Source organism: Equus caballus, chromosome 6, assembly GCF_041296265.1.
Source record: "Equus caballus isolate H_3958 breed thoroughbred chromosome 6, TB-T2T, whole genome shotgun sequence".
Taxonomy (NCBI): domain Eukaryota; kingdom Metazoa; phylum Chordata; class Mammalia; order Perissodactyla; family Equidae; genus Equus; species Equus caballus.
Window position 1 is genome coordinate 63,901,725 of NC_091689.1, and position 18,469 is coordinate 63,920,193.

The window sequence follows — 18,469 nt, forward strand, 5'->3', positions numbered from 1 at the left end:
AGCTACTAAATGCCAGGAACCTCGTTAGGCCATGGGCATGCAAAAATTAAAAACCTATGATTCTGACTCTCTAAGATTCTACTGTACAGGAATAAGACATAAGAGAGGTTATTTCAATTTAACATGGTAAGTACATAACAGTTAACAGTATACTGGGAATACACAGGAAGGGCATTATGACCAATATAAGGGTTTAAAGAAAGATTCTTCAAGAACAGGGGACTGAAGAATCATGAAAGAGTGTTAGCTAATTAATATGACTAGGGGATGAGAATATTGGCATTCCAAACAAGAGCAACAGCCAAGACTCAAGAGAATGTAAGAAATAACATGGCGTTTATTTACATAAAGACAAAAAATTTCAGACATGGAGTTTTTAGAAATAAAGCCAAAGGCTGGAGGTATAGGAAGGTATTAAGAGCCATACATAAGATGCTATGAAACTTGAGATGTTATTCCATAGGTAACAGGAAGTTAGTGACTGGCTTTAAAGATAAGAGAATGACATTTCTTTCAAGTGTCTCTCTCTGGTTGCACTGTGAGTGAAGGTGGCAAGAGGTACACCAAATATGAGGTTATAATAGTCCTAGCAAGAAATGATAGGGGTCTGAACAAATGATGTGATGAGAGTTAGAATGTAACATCATTGGAATTTATGACTGACTCCAAATAGGGGTGAAAAAGAGGGATGTAGGAGTCATCCCAAGACTCCCAGATTTGTCACTTGGGTATAAAAAAGAGATGTTGATGCCACCAAGTTAGAGTACACAGGCAGAACAAATATTTGCTTGTGGAATGTCCAAAAGAAAAAATATGTGGTAAGAATGGCCCTTTCCCACTGTCTGGGCCATTCAACCTTACAACTCTATGGGACTTCTTATATATTTTCTTCCTACATCCTATGATGAATGTAATCTATAACTATCAAAAGTGTCTCGGGGCCGGCCCCGTGGCTGAGTGGTTAAGTTCACACGCTCCGCTTCAGTGGCCCAGAATTTCACAGGTCCTGGGCGCAGATCCTGGGCGCGGACACAGCGCCACTCATCAGGCCATGTTGAGGCGGCGTCCAACATGCCACAACTAGAGGGACCCCACAACTAAAATATACAGCTATGTACTGGGGGGATTTGGGGAGAAAAAGCAATTTAAAAAAATTTTTTTAAAGAAAAAAAACCTCTCATTTATAATATCCAGTAGATTAAAAATAAATGTACTAATTATGAAAACAAAACACAAGTTTCTGGTCTTTTAATACTTCAAACTAAAATCCCACACCTAAGTAGCTTTAAAGAGGTTGCTACTTTGTTACCTTTGAAAGACATCTGCTTTCTGCCAAAATTAATAAGCTGAATTTACCAGATTACATTACAATGCATTTTTTAATTTTCACACAGCCAGGAGTCTTTTCTTCTTTGCTGATTTTTTTCAATCTGTATTGTCGGATCTCTCTCACCAATGTATAAAAAGCATCCTCCACTCTCTGCATTGTAAAACACAACTTCTTTAAAGTCTGTTTCATTGGTAATAGTAATTTATTGGGATAGCCAGCCATGTGCAAGAAGTTTGAAATTATGAGCTTTGAGAATTTTTTAAAAAATAGACATCAGATTGTTTGAATATAACTGGGGATGTAGTTTTAAAATATGGGCTTGAATCCTGGTTTGTTCTTTAAAATCAGTTTTGTTTTGTAATGGAATTAGAATTTTTTTTAAAAAATTTTAATTAGGAATTAGGGGAGATTATGAAAAACCTAAATACATGTATGAGTATCTATGTATCAATTAATGCAATCATCTTAGTTTACTAGGCATGAAATTAAAGCCTAAGCTGAAATTTAAATTATTTCTTTGACTTAAGGAAAACAAATGCTTTATGTATCACTGATCCCCATTGCATTACTCCTCCTGCCCCCACCCTGTGTGGGGAGTGAGAAGAAAAATGGTACGAAAGGGATGTTCAACTTTTGTTAAAAGAACAAAATATAAAAAGAACCTCAAAACAAAGCTGGATGGAGAGACTGGAATCTTGAGTTCTATCTTTAATTACAACACTAACGAGTCTATTTCTAGGGTCCACACTGGGACTTTTGTAGATGAATAATTACATTATTTAAATAAAAATGATAAACGAGGGTTGTTTATCATAAAATATGAAAACATCATGAATTGTTGAAAATACACACACAAAATAATAGCAATGCATTTTTTTTTTTTTGAGGAAGATTAGCCCTGAGCTAATGTGCTGCCAATCGCCCTCTTTTTGCTGAGGAAGACTGGCCCTGAGCTAACATCCGTGCCCAGTGCCCATCTTCCTCTACTTTATATCTGGGATACCTGCCACAGCATAGCTTGCCAAGCAGTGCCATGTCCGCACCCGGGATCCGAACCGGAGAACCCCGGGCGTCTGAAGCAGAACGTGCAAACTTAATGGCTGCACCACCGGGCTGGACCCAGCAATGCATTTTGTATCCTTATTACAAGTCTTAAAAATAATTTTTAGAAGAGTATCCAATTATACTGGCTTCACAATTTCTATTCTAATTTAAGTACTCTAAAGGGGAAAAGGGACTTCTCCTGCTTAAGGCTATGGCAAGAATGCTATGATAATAAACACAATCATACATGTATGTCCATATGGAGATCAACAAAGTTTTTAATGTCTTCTCTAGTCCAAAAAATTAGGCAGGAGCCAAAGGGGACACAGTGTTTAGTTAACTGTACTGCCGGTTTGTCCAGAAAAACATACCACCAAAGTAGAAGCTGACCTCTAAAAGAGAAATGCACACAAATATTAATCTATATGTAGTACAAACTAAAAGATGTAATATTTGCGTTCATTCTTCTAAAAGGAAGACATAAGTGTTTAGGAAAGCTGGTATATTTTACTGCACTCTTAATTTTAAGCTTAATCTGTTCTTTTAATTTTAAGGATGAATTACTCACTATGGGGATTGGCATATTTTAACTCTCTAGGATTAGTAATATCAGTCTTTCTATGAACTCAATGTGACAAAATGGACCCAGCACATTAAAAGCTAATAAAAAGTGTGATCTGTAGGGGGGTTTTTGTTGGTTTTTTTTTTTTTTTTTTTGCTCAGGAAGATTCACACCCTGGGCTAACATGCTCTGGTGATCATCTGCTTTCTATGTGTGAGCTGCTGCCACAGCATGGCCACCAACAGATGAGTAGTGTAGGTCTGTGCCCTACAATGGAACCCATGCCACCAAAGTAGAGTACAACAAGGTTATTAGGCAACTGGGGCTGGCCCTGATTTGTAGTTTTAAATTCAATCAGGGACAGAGAATCAGCCATTTGCTGCTAAGACATAATTTTTGCATGCAGAAGTCATTGCACATCCATTGTCTAGACATCTCAATTCTTTAGGGTATATTAATTTTTGTAAATCTGAAGACTATATTAAGAACTGCTTCATTAGAGTTTGTTAATTTACCTTTAAAGTAAAACTTTAATTTAAATTCATACAATTAAGTTTCAGTTAAGAAGTAGGCATTTAAATAAGTTGATTATATATTAAAATGTACATCTCAAATTACTTATATACCCAGTGATATATTTCTATTCAGCTATCTAATACAAAAATCATTATAGCCCCAGAAAATTTGCAACTTATTTTTAACAGAATCAATTTAATCAACTAGCTAGCTAAGCCAACTAGAAAACAGGCATTTAACCATTTTCTGAAATCATTAAATATGTTGGTACTTTAAATTAGACAGCCACTTGTACCTGTACATAAAATTTTTAATATTTTATATTTATCATTAATTCTCAAGAAGACAGGGTTTATTTTCACTTATACGTCCTTGAAAAAAATTATATATTAGATTCTCACTATAAGATAATTTAAGGCATAAAAATGACTCTTGTAGAGCATGTAAAATGTAGAGCATGAGCTGGCATTTAAGATATTTTCACAAATTATTCTCTTTCAATTTGAAAATCAATTCAAGAAATTAAAATATATACATATAAATAAGTAAAACAAACCAGGTAAAAGCTCATATTTTTTAAGACTGTAAACTTTTATTCTTGTTTAAAAAAAGAGTTATGAGGTCAATGAAGAAGGACTAAAACATGCTATGAGGGGGGAAAAAACAGGGTTTTGGTCCTCTACTAATTTAGCAGAAGCAAATTTTGATTGTGACTTATTTCTAAAATCAGTTTGAACATGTCTGCTTTTTAAATGTGCACATCCCCATCACCAATATCAGAATATATGATTTTTGTTTCCAGCAATGCAGAGAGAATTGGAAGCCAAGAGTTAAGAGAGACTACTACCCACCACCAACAATCAGTATTAGGACCTCCGTGGCTAAGATAATTAACAACACTGAGAAATAGTTATTCCAGAGTGACTTTTTTCATTTCTTACTTTTACTAATAGGAAATTTAAATTAGATTTTAAAGAGTCAGTTATTTACCATATTTTCTCAGACTTAAATTCCTTATTTCTTGATAATATGCTTTGAAATCATACAATCATCAACAGAACATTATTTATCCTACATATACCTCAAACCACTGGTACAGAATGCTGGTTTCATATTCCAAAATTTGCAGGTAATTTTTAAAGATAAAGTGTAGCCGAAACAGATATTTAATACCCCCTGTGGCTAGTCACTAAGCTCTTAACTGGCACTCGATTTATTCTTGAGATATGGCTTGTTGCCACATATATTCCTTTTCAAACATCACTTATTAAACCTTAAGAACAAGTTTGAAAATATTTATGGAGGAACAAAACTGCACAAGTTTATATATGTAGAATTTTTTTAATCAAGAGATTTGACAATATTTTCAGCTCTGCTATTATCTGAAAACATACTTATGAGACTACGAAAAAAGAGCACTCCATACTGGAGAAACAACTGCTAACAGATAGCATCATTCTACATCCTAGTGCCTATAATGCTTTCACTAAGTGATTTTAATTTTAAATAAGGATTTGTTACTGTTGAATGCCTTATTATCTGCAAAAAATCTTGCAAACTCTTTCAAGGAAACAGATGCAAGAATACTAGCCTTCTTGGGGGAGAGGAATGGGAGGAACACGATGTATTCTAAAAAGCAACTTGCACTGGTGAATTTCTCAAGAAACCTTGCCAAATTATAGCCCATCTCAGGTACTAATGAAATGCAGCAATAACACTACTGGGGAGGCTATGCATGGTGTACAGCAGGTGCTCAGTAATTGTTCTGTCTGTTTTCAATTCATAAAAAGCTAAAGTTCAAAATACTGATCTCATGTACACAAACAACTACGGCACATAAGGGGAGGTTTTTGTTAGGTTTGCCTTTTTAAAACAATTTGATCAGGAGCTTTCTTTCATGGATGTCTTCTAACAACTAATTTTAAGTATCTAGAAATTAACAACAAAAAACAGCAAATTAATCACTCAACATTTTTAAGTTCGTAAAACTAATTTTCACATTATGCTCAAATTGAGACCTTCAGAAAGCAAAAAAGCTGAATCAGGAGTAGCAGATAGAGAATTCTGCTTTTGTCATTCAGTTTATTGAACTCTCCCCATTTCTGACTTTAGGAGACTGGAAAACACATGGCTGATTACCATGGTGTCAGTGCTTTGGCTTCAACTGCTATACACTACCCAAAAAGCCCAGAAAAATCTGTCAGTTACTAACTGCTCAGATAAATATGAACTGGGTAGCAGTCTTTAAACACTAAGAACATAGAGACCACATACAGCATACTAGCAGACAATAAAAACTACTTTGACCTTTCAGAAGTGGACTAAAATAATTCATTATATTACGGTCTCTCTCTCTCTCTCTATATATATATAGTAAAGAAATATTAGTAAAGAAATATAATTATATATTATAGTCATCTAACAGGCTTTTTAAAATTACAAAGTTGGTAAAGTACATAATTCTGCAACTCTAATCTTAAAAAACGCTAGAGTAAAACTCCTATTTCTCCTTCAGAGAATACATTAATTTTACTTTAAAATTACTCATGTTAGCCTGTAAAATTTAAGTTGAATGTCTGACCTAATTTCTGGTGTCTAATCTAACAATGCAGTTCCCTGGAGAATCGGGGATCAGCACACTACAACCCTCAGGCCAAAGGCAGCCACAGCCTACGTTTTGTACTGCCCAAAAGCTAAGAATGACTATTGCATTTTTAAAGGATTTTAAGAAAAAAAAAAATCCAACAGATACCACTTGTGGCCCACAAAGCCTAAAATGTTTATTATCTGGATCTTTATAGAAGTTTGCCAACCCTTGACTTGTATCTATGAGAAGTTCTAAATGAATGTTCTGTTTCTACTAACTTCAATATAATTCTTTTTGGTGTTTGCATTTTAGGTTCATGCTCAAGACCAAAACTTAAGGCATGAACCAAGTAGCTGCCAATAAATACAAGGATATGCATATTTATTTTGTTCAAATAACAAATAATAGCAGATGAAGTAACAAATAAAATACTCTGCAGAAAATACGGCTTCAAATTTTCACAAAAACTGGAGATGCAAAATTTATAAAAATTTATATATTTCATTGTATAATCTCCACGATTACTTGGAATAGATCTTTAAAGTCTTCCAAAAGCATGCAAATATCAAATTAATTTCAAAAGAAGAAGATGAATAAACTGTTGAAAGGCAAATCAAAAAGTCCATGTAATAAAAAGAAATTAAAGATCATAAACTAAATAAGTTAAGCAACATAAATTACATACAGATATCAAAAAAACAAGATATAAATAAAAAAAGCTGAGTGCCAGGTTAAGAAATAAAATACAGGTATTCCTTTATATTCTATTATTCTATACTTTAATTAGATGATCCACAAAAATGTCTACAAAGCAAATTTAAGTTAATCCACTTCCATAGCATACAGACTTACATACCCCTTTCCACCCCACCCCCGCTGCCAAAAACCAGTATAAAACCTAAAAGTCTATTTTAAAAGGAAACCAGGTAGTTTAATGATTAATTATAAATACTGTGGTATATTAAACCATATTAAGAATCAACCAGTATGTCTGAGCTGGTAACCATACAAGGAAAGAAGACACAGCTACTTTAGGCTATCACATGAGAAGTGAAGTGCAACATTGTGGGAACAAGACTCCCTTCTACTGTCCTCTATTACCTTTCTACTCCAAAGGCAGTCCCAGTACCTAAATCAGCATCACCTGAGAGCTTGTTAGAAATGTAAATCGAGGTCCCAACCCAAACTCACTTAATCAGAACTAGATTTGAATAAGAAACCCAGTTGATTTTTCATATGCATATGTAAGTATGAGAAGCACTGGTCTATTTGCAACCCTTTATTAACAGGAGGCAAGTCTCTTTGGTTTTTTTTCTTTTCTTTGTAAAATGTAAACTAAAATGTTCACTAGTCTAAAAATGCTTTTAAAAGCTACAAATAATGTAAGTTAAAATGTTAATGGTATATAACCTAGGTAGTAGGTTTTCAATACAATTCCTTCAATTTTATATTTGAAAATTTTTCATAGAAAATATTGGGAGAAAAAGTTATAATCATGTTTTTTGAGTACCTCCTCCCTAAGGGAAATCAAGGAGTCTGGTCAGAGAAGACATGTAAAAAGAAGAAAACCAAACCTCTTCCCAGTCTTTGGGACCTTGGGAATGGATCTGAATGAGATCTTAATTCCTCTAAAGTGAAGTGAAGTGATGTATATAGCAAGTCTTTAACCTATAAATCAGGTTTTAGAATGAGATATTTGTACTATGGTCAAGCTACAGAAATGCAGCTTTTAATCCCAAAACAACAGCTTAAAATAGAACTCATTGTTTTTTCACTGTGTACCAAATTTGTACAACTGGGAAGAGGTACATAGGATTTCCGCTGGGGACAGACATATATACTAGCTGAATGATGGTTTAGTTTTAAATTTTTACCTCTTTACCAAATTCAATGGAAGTTCTAGAATGTCTGTTTTTATAAGTTCAACCATGTAGTGAGTTGTTCATCAATTTTCTTAACTCCTAGCATTACAGAAGTTAAATTCCACAAAATTGGTTTTCTGGGCTCACAGGTAAACGTAACCAGACAAAGCCCAAAACAAACACTCATCTTGTATGGAACATAAATTCATCAATTTCTTAGTATATGAAAATTGTATTCAGTCATATCCTTATATATTACTTCCTAGGATTTTTTTCTATATGTGAAACTCTCATTTCATACAAATAGGTTAAATAATATCAACAGAAATTCTTTTATTTTACCTAGAGAAAAAGTTACTCAAAATGAAGATAATTTTTGAAACAAAATTCAAGGTCAATCTGGCATTAATTTTTGTCAGAACAACACAGTAAAGGAATAATTAGGAATTTCTATTTACTTTCTAAATATTCTCTTGTTTTAATGAAAACTTTCTCCAGAAATAAATATATCCTTAAAAAAAATTCTACCAAAGTAAAATCCTTCAAATACAACAAAATTTAATCCAGAAACATATGACATAATGCTCTTAAAAGCACTTCTAAAATAGGAAACTCAAATTTGTTCCCCTGTTCTTCGACTTCATAAACATAACAGTAAAAAAAGAGTCCCACATTTCTTGAATCCTGAATGTAAGATGTGCTGAGCTGAAGAGAAATGTTCAATGTGGAAAAAACCAAAGCCAAAAATAATACCATTAACACTGGATTAAGAAGCGCTGCCCTCTCATATCCTTAAGAGAACATTTACCAGATAAATATTGTTTTATTTCCTATTTTAGTATAAGGGAAAGAAAAATTGATAAATTACATTAAATGATGTAAGTTATGCTATCAGTTATGTACATCTATTAATGTTCTTGCCCTCCTGCTCCCAAAATGACGTTATTAGAATATATTAGTAAATTGATTAAGATTAAAATCACCTGATACAGTTTGTGGAGAAGTTTTATATTTATTACAGTTTTACTTACCTGTCTTGTCTTTGCTGATGTTTCAATAAAAGGAATTCCATAACTTCTTGCTAAGTCCTGAGCCTGTTTTGTGTCTACTGTTCTAGAAGGCAAATCACATTTATTTCCTACTAGGACCATAGGTACATCTTCAGAGTCTTTAACTCTTTTTATTTGTTCTCTGGGGAGAAAAAAAAGTTACAGCAGAGGCATTAGTAACAAAAATCTTTCACAAACTGTCCACAACTTTGTTTCATAAAATATAGCTGAAAGAAGACTTTTAATGGAATTCCTAGTTCCCACCACACCAAATTTTCCTTCATTCTCCTTCTAGTTATTTTTTTTCTCCATCTTCAACAGAGAACTTCTACGTCTCTTAAAAGATCAAATACCTAGAAATACAGTAAAACTATAATCTAGTATGTTCATATGCAGGTAGGTCACAATGATAAAACAAAAAATAGTGAAAAATTCTAGGCCAAGAAAGTACTATGCCTGATTTTTAAAATTATAATCTTAGAAACATATACTATATATTGTTAAATGTATACCTATAGAATTAAAAGTTCTTATACAAACACAAATTAAAAATTAACATAATTTATACATTCCTTTCTCAAAGCAAGTGCCAAGTGGATTTTGATTTCTATGTGGACAACACTGACATTACTACTCTGTTTATTCTATAAAAGTCCTTCTATATGTTGATATTTTTCAATATAAGCTGTGGATAAACTCTAAATTTGGGGCAAAATTATATTCCTTCACTATTTTAGGTGAATTTCAAAGATGCAGCATGGAATAAGAAGCGAGTAGACAAGAGTCAGAATTGGTTCAAATTCTGAGTTCCTCTACTTATTAACTGAGTAAACTTGGAGAAGTTAACATATTTACACCTGTTTACTATTCTGCAAAAATACTGTCACTCACCCAAATTTCTTTTTCTCTATTACTAGACCACAGAGAAAACATGCTATAATAAATGTTACGTAAGTAAAACGTTAGACCTCTTAAACTAGTTGTATGTTTCCTGCTGTACGACATAGCTGATGAATGAGATATTTGCTTAATATGCAGTTTTATAAAAACTATAAACCCTCAATGAAATAGAATATATACTTAATCCAATAATGATTATTTTAATAAAAGTAGTCAGTTTTATACAGATTTGTCAGATTCTTTAAACTTTACAATTCTTTAAAAACTTCAATCTTTTACACTTCAGACTTGTGTTTTTTCCCTTAAATATCTAAGGCCAATGTTTATCCAATTCCAAGAAATTCCACACTAAATATACTTGCTTATTTTTAAGGCTTTTCCAGTGGTACCATCTCAGTTACCTTGTCATATTTTTACTGATGGCTTTCCCTGTATGATGGATCCAGCTCAAAGCCTCGTTTCTCTAGTGTAGAGTGGTTACGAGCACAGGTTTTGGAGTCAAACAGGCTATGTTTCAATCCCAGCTCGACAACTATCTATGCGATCTGGAACAAACTACTCAACTCCTCAAGAACTTCGTTTGTAAAACGGAGATATTATCCACCTCACAAAAATTATTTTAAAATTTAAATTAGTTAATTTATGCACGGCAGTTAGCAAAGACTCTATAAATGGAAGATACAATTACTCCTCCATGTCAATTTATTAGATTCAATTTAAACCCACCTATAATGGTGAATATCTTCAAATGATTTAGTATTATTTATGGCAAATACACAAAGAAAGCCCTCCCCAGTCCTCATGTACTGGTCCCTCATTGCACTGTACTCCTCTTGACCTGCAGTGTCGAGAATATCCAAGAGACAGGTTTCTCCATCAATTACTACTTGTTTCCTGTAGGAATCCTGAGAAGGGAGAAACACAGTCTGGATTATTATGGTGCACCTTTTACTTTTAAAAGGTGTTAGACGCAACTCAACAACAAAAAGACAAAATACCCAATTCAAAACTGGGCAGAGGATTTGAATAGATATTTCTCCAATGATATACAAATGGCCAATAAGCATATGAAAAGATGCTCAACATCATTAGGGAATGGCAAATCAAAACCACTATCGGCTACCACTTCACACCCATTAGGATGGCTATTTAAAAAAAAAAAAGAAAAAGAAAATAAGTGCTAGTGAGGATGTGGAGAAACTGGAACCTTTACACACTGCTGGTGGGAAGGTAAAATGGTGCAGCCACTGTGGAAAACAGTTTGACAGCTCCTCAAAAAGTCAGACACAGAATTACCATATGATGCAGCAATTCCATTTCTAGGTATACAACCAAAAGAACTGAACGTAGGGACTCAAACAGATTCTTGTATGCCAATGTTCATAGCAGTATTATTATAATAGATAAAATGTAGAAACAACCCAAGTGTTTATTAACAGATAAATGGACAAGCAAAACACTCATGCGCACATACATACATACACACACACACACACACACACACACACACACACACAGTGGAACTTTATTCAGCCATGAAAAAGAATGAAATTCGGATACATGCTACAACATGGATGAACCCTGAAAACACGCTAAATGAAATAAGCTAGACATAAAAGGACAAATATTCTATGATTCCACTTATATAAGATATCTAGAATAGGTAAGGTCACAGAGACAAAAAGAAAAATAGAGGCTACTTGGGGCTGGGGAAGAGGGAGCTGGAGAGTTATTGCTTAACGGGCACTGAAATTCAATTTGGGATGATGAAAAAGTTCTGGAAACAGACAGAGTTAATGGTTGCCCAATATTGTCAATTTACTTAATGCCATTGAACTGTACACTTAAAAACGGCTGCAATGCAATTTTATGTATATCTTACTACAATTTAAAAAAAAGGTTTTAAAGAAAGGATTATACAGAGATTCAACAATGCAAGTGTACGTCTTGGTAACAAAAAGACCCAAATTCTGCATAAAAGAAAATTATTATTACAAAAATGGGATAGTTCTACCAACTCTATTATTCAGGATGATTTAGATGGCAAGAAAAATCAATCAACGTACAAATTATTGTCATGCATCTATTTTACTTATAGCCAAGGGAATACACAAGAGAATGGTCAATCCTGAGGATTTTAAGGCCTTTATCCATTTCTGAAGTCCTGGGAACAATATCCAACAGCCAGATGGATACTATGATAATGGTAAAGAGCATGATTGTTTTATCTGCAAATTCTGTGGGGCCTCTGTTGAATAGAAAAAGGGGGCTAGGCAGAGAAGGAGAGAGAGATGGATATCTCAAAGAGACTAGGTAACTCTGTGTAAAGGAAAAGGAGTGGGTAACATTAACACAATCTTGAAATGAAAATCTGATTTTCCTCTGACTTTTGACTAATACTTATGCCTAAAAGATTTCGCACACTCTCTTCCAGAAAATAAGGCCTCAAAAAATAAGGACAAGGGATGGTGCTAAGATGGTGCTCATGGACTGAGGGGCAGGGCTGCTGATGGGTGTAAAGGATAAACCTAAGGACACTGTTTCTGACTACTCCACATGCGGGCTGTAGTATTAAAGTGCCCTGAGTTCACGAACTACTTTACAGACCATTCTAACATTAAAAAGATGAACTGTCACTAAAAATCATGTTTTTGGTAAAATGTTTGAAAAATATTTACAATATAAGGAGAATACAAAGATACATATGTAGCATGATCCCAATAAAATATACATATCTTGCATAAATGAATCTGTACATATATTAAAAAACTGTTGGTATATACATCAAAATGTTAAATGCAGTCTTGGATGGAGATAATTTAAGAAATAATTTATCTCTTGCTTATCTTTTTTTTGGTAGTAGATGCTATATTATATGTATTTCTTTCTTTGGCTTCTAATTCTAAAAATTGTGAGCTAACATTAGACTATGATCTCATGCTTATCTTTTAAAGTAAACTGTACTTTCCAAATTGTCTGTAATAAAAATTAATTATCTCACCAATCAGAAAAAAAGGGACAGATATTATTTTCTAAACAAGAAGCTTTTTACTAAAGATCTGAACATTTGGTTGACATTTTATCATCGCCTATTTCCTTAATTAACTACTTCAAAGAACTCCTGGATGTTATAAATTGAAAACCAGTGGTTTTGAAGTATAATGAAAGAGCAGGAATTGAGAGCAAAGTACTAGAGTCATCCACTCATTACCCAGGTGTGGCTACAGACCAAAGAATTTTCCTTACCTACTGCTGTCACCTCACATTCTTCACTTACCAATACTAACTTAAGTTGTTAACCTTGTAAGTTGATACTTTCCTTAGTCTTGAAATCTAAAATTTTCTACCAACAATAAAATTAAAGACTATAGTTTCTGGAGCCACACAAGTCTATACCCAAGGCATGACTGGGGGATTACTCGCCATCTGCCCACATATAATGCCTCCAAGATGAACATTAATAAAGTCCCATTTACAAAATTTTCAAACACTTTATGTTCCAAAAGTACACTTTATGTGGCATATTAGTAGTTTATGCATATATTTCATAACACGTTCCCATGATGAATACTCCATCAAAGGGACTGAGAAGCTGGAAAAGCTGTCCCTATTCACCCATGTATCTTATTCCTATTATCTTTTCCCTTCTAAACCCTAAAAATATTGACAGCAAAGTTCTGAGTCACATTCAGTTACTGAAAAAAGTAATCTACAACCTACTTACATAAACAATGAGTAGAATCTGCCGATTAGAAATAACAGGTTTAGGTTAAAAATTCAGTATTTCCAAAGTGAATCTGCACTAGAGTCATCCTTAGAAGCCCAATTAGTCACTGAGCTTATATATAAAGACAGTGCAACTTGGTAAAAACTTAAGAACAAGTGTTAAATGGTGAAGTATGATCTGAAAAGAACTAACAGGTTTGATGACAAAGCAGAAAGCGAACACAACAAAAATGATATATAAATACTAAAGATTTTGTTCCAACTTCAGGTTAGCCATAAGTAAGTGGAGGTAGAAAAAAATCTATGCATCAATGTAGAATCTTTCCCAAGACTGGAGCCTAAATAAGGGTTCAGCAAACTACTGTCCACAGACCAAACTCTGCCACCTGTTTCTGTATGGCCCATGAGCTAGGAATAGTGTTTACGGTTTTTAAAGGGTTGTTTTAAAAAAAAGAGAGGATATGACACAGACCCATGTGGCTGTTTACTGAAAGGTCTGCCAACCCCTGCTCTAAGCTAATAAAATACCTTTTCACAAATCTGAAGTATTCTCAACACATATTATTTATTCCGTTTACACTTAAAAAAAAAAAGTCACCACGCTGAGAAAGCACAGGTTATCAAAGCCCAACCAGTTTAAAAATACAGATTCTACAATGAAACTAGTTAAGGATAGAGGAAGAAAAGGATCAAAACTTTACATTTTTAATTAGTACGATTTCCAGTCTTTCGAATACAGTAAACTTTTAGATCAGAGACATAGGTTACTAACATCCTTTGGAACATAGGATAAAATAAAGCCACTTAAACTAACTCAACATAATCAAATATTAAATGAAAGAAAGTTATTCCACTTGTCTCCCCTCACACCCAAAGCACTATTTTTTTATTTACTAAAGTAGTATAAAAAACTTTTCTAAATGAAATATACCATGCTGGCAAAAGTTAATCGCAGACAGCACTCAAATATTTCTGGTGATATAATAAACAGGCACAATCCTTTTGGAAAGCATTCAGGATTTATCAAGAGCCGTGCAAATGTTCATAGCCTTTGACACAGTACTGTCACTTGTGGTAAACAATGCTAAGGAAATACGGTTTATTTTTAAGAAATGATAGTTACAATAGAGATATTCTTAACATGGCATCCTAAAATGTCTTACAAAGAAAAATTACACAGGCATTTAATACTTACCCACAATCTTACACCATTTATCCATCTTCAAAATATATTCCAAATCCAAGCAGCCACCCCCATCACCCTAGCCCATGAGAGCGATTCTGTCTCCTGCAGCTGCTTCCCAGCAGGGATCCCTGTGGTTACTATCACGGTCTATTCCCCACACAGCAGCCAGTGATCATTTATAAATGTAGGTTAGATCATGTCACTTGATTGCTTCAAGTCCTCAAATAGCATCCCATCATTCTTAAAAATAAAATCCAAAGGACTTACCACTCTCCGTCCTTAGCACCTGGATGTTTCCTTCAGGCACATATTATATTTTGTAACTATGTATTTATTTGTGCAATGTTTAGGTCTATATCCCCTGCTAGGCTTCAAACTCCATGATGATTGGGCTCACATCTGTTTTGCTCACCATTATATACCCTGTGCATGACAGTCCTGAACACACTAGGTAATCAGGATTGTCTGCTGAATAAACGAATGAATCCATTCAATGTAAATACATGCAGACACTAAGAAACAGTCTCATAAAAATAAGCTCAAGTTTAAAATATTGTAAATTCTATTAAATCAATAAAGTAAATTTTAAAATTTCATATATTAAGAATATTTTAATAAAGGCTGTATTCAAGCAAGTTTTATATAATATCAAACCTTTAATGTAAAAATATAAACAAAACAATACATACTGAGATTTAAAAACATTTGTGGGAGGGAAGAGAATAAGACTGCAGAGAAGAACACAGGGACCTTCAACTGTATTAAGTTTTATATCTTGAAAAAGAAAAAGGATCTAAACCAAATATGGCAGAATGTTAAGATATGGAAAAGCTGGCTGGTGCATACATGATGTTCATTATATTACTCTTCCATACAGCATTAAGAGTGTACCCATTTCATCACCACTCACTGACAATGGATTTTATATCTTTATTTTTCTTTAAATTTCTGTCGGTTAGGCTAAAAATTCTTATTGTTTTACTATTCATTTCTTTGAAGATTAAGAATGTTAAACAGTTTTGTTTTCATATTTTTATATTTATTCCCATCACCTGTGCCCTTTGCCCATTGGGAATTTTCATCTTTTGTGCACTGACTTGTGTAATTTTTTTCTTTGTAAGATTTTATTTTTTCCTTTTTCTCCCCAAAGCCCTCTGGTACATAGTTGTATGTTCTTAGCTGTGGGTCCTTCCAGTTGTGGCATGTGGAACGCCGTCCCAGCATGGCCCAAAGAGTGGTACCATGTCCGCACCCAGGATCCCAAATGGCAAAACCCTGGGCCGCTGCAGCAGAGTGTGCAAACCCAACCACTTGGCCACGGGGCCGGCCCCTGTATAATTTTTTTAAAAAGTGTTGTCCAGTTTATTAACAAGCTTTTAAGTGTTGTTTTATGTAAAGAAACTTATCTATAGATCCATTAGAGGAATTTACAAGACTAAATCATTCAAGATGAGAGAAACTCAGTGACCAGGACATCATTTTGTTATTTTTCTATTATAATTAGCAGTAACAAAGTAATTCAGTACCTTCATCATTTTAAAATACTCAACTGAGATTTCCAACTCAGGCAGTAACCCTGACATTGGAAGACACTATAGTAAACAAAAAACCTAAAGAAATTAGTAACTTTTACTAAAGGTAACCATATTATTATTAATTATAACAGCCAACATTACTGCACCCCTACTTATGTGTCAGATACTGTGACGAGCATATTACAAGCATTATCCCATTTAATCTCCTTCTTCATGCTGCTGATTCCATCAGATGCTCTTGTAAAAATGAATAGGACTGCTGCAAATGTCAGCTGAAGTATTATTCGTGTATTCACTTTTGAAATGTTCGTAAGCTTTTCTTAATGTGTTAAGTATTTTAAGTAGTTTACATGTACTGCTAAATAACACTGACAGGAAAAAACAAGAAACTTACTCTTACTCTCTTAACACTCAAGATTTTGTTTCTTCTAAAAGATTATTTGAATCTATTACAGAATGATATGTTGCACACTATTGGTTATAAGCCATCGAAGGTTGTTGTAGACAGTTCTCAAAGACAGCTAGAAACATGTACAATAACCTGGTATACTAGAATTATAATAGGGAAGAAACAAGGAATTGGGGATATATAAACACAAGCATATTTGTTCAATCCCACCTACTTACTCCATTCTCTCCTGGATCATAGGAACACTCAGTAAAAATCTACTAAGTGTCATATACTGTGCCAGACATTATGCAGTTTCTGACCTCAATGAGCAAGGTCAGGTGGGAGAGAAATGAATGTAAACAAATAATTAAAAGACAATGAAATAAATGCAACACCATATGCAGGACAAAGTACAGTGGTGGCACACAAGGAGGAGAGATCAACTCTGCTTGTATGAATTAAGAAAGACAGGGGACGACAGGGACATTCCAGGCAGGGAGGAGCACAGAGAAAGTACAAAAACATGAAACAGCATGTTGAGTACATGGAACCAAGAAGTTTGCTAAAACTTTAGCTTAGAAGGATTATAGGTAAGTAGAAGTGAAACAATCAAGCAGAAGGCAGCTTACGGAGGGTCTTGTATGCCATATTAAGGAGTTGTGAACTTCATCTTATACTAAATCACTGAAAGGTTTTTAAGTAGAAAGGGAAGATCAGATTTACCAGGTTCACATTATTATTATAACATTATTAGCATTATTATAACCAATTATAGAAAGGGATCAGATTTGAGGCTGGGAGATGAATTAGGAAACTATTACAAGAAGTGATAGAACCTGAACAGGCAGCAACAACAGTACTGATGGATATTAATAGTTGTGAGAAACAGTTGATGGATAAAATTGGCAGAACTACGCTCATACATTGCTGGTGGGAATGTTAATGGTGCAGCCACTAGGGAAAACAGTCTGACAGCTCCTCAAAAAGTTAAACATAAAGCTCTACCATATGGCCCAGCAATTCCACTTCTAGGTATTTACCCAAGAGAACTGAAAATATATGTTCACAAAAACTTGTACACGAACATTTACAGCAGCATTATTCAAAATAGTCAAAAAAGGGCGAAAGAATCCAAATGCCATCAACTGAGGAATGGATAACAAAATATGGTATATCCATACAACAGAATATTATTCAGCCATAAAAAGGAATGAAGTATCAAAACATGCAATAACAGGGATGAATCTTGAAAACTTTATCCTGTGTGAAAGAAGCCAGACACAAAAGACCACATACTGTATGATTCCAATGATAGGAAATACTCAGAATAAGCAATTTCACAGACAGAGAGCAGATTAGTGGTTGCCAGGGGCTGGCAGGAGGAATTGGGGAGTGACTGTTAACAGGTACGGGGGTTCTTGCTAGGGTGATAAAAATGTTATGGAATTAGATAGTGGTGACGGCTGCATAACTTTGTGAATATACTAAAAAACATTGAACTAGACCCTTTAAAAGGATGAATTTTATGCTATGTGAATTATATTTGAACTTTTTTAAATAGCAGAGCTTATTGATTGGGGATGGGAACAGAAGGGGAAGGGAAGAGGAAAAGATGAGTGCAGTTTGCAGCATGTTGAATTCCATGTTTGTGGGTTCTTCCAGTGGCTATGACCTACAGGCAGCTTGATATACTGGGCTGATGCTCAGGACAGAAGTCTAGGCTAGAGATGTACTCCTGAATCTTCAATCTATGGGCAGTCGCAGAACTCCATTTATTTGTG

General features: G+C 34.2%; 1 protein-coding gene across 4 annotated transcripts in view; it reads right to left on the reverse strand.

Annotated features, from left to right (window-relative positions):
* Positions 1-18,469, reverse strand: part of KRAS (KRAS proto-oncogene, GTPase) — a 39,331-nt gene that overhangs the window by 7,672 nt on the left and 13,190 nt on the right. For 2 of the 4 annotated variants that reach the window (XM_023643249.2, XM_070270096.1), the window contains exons 3-4: positions 10,577-10,755; positions 8,933-9,092 (exon numbers count right to left, since the gene is read on the reverse strand). In XM_023643249.2, the coding sequence (XP_023499017.1) occupies positions 8,933-9,092; positions 10,577-10,755 (339 nt within the window). Of the gene's footprint in view, positions 1-1,295; positions 1,481-8,932; positions 9,093-10,576; positions 10,756-18,469 lie in introns of those variants that run through there. The other 2 variants (XM_023643250.2, XM_023643248.2) reach the window with 2 other exon arrangements.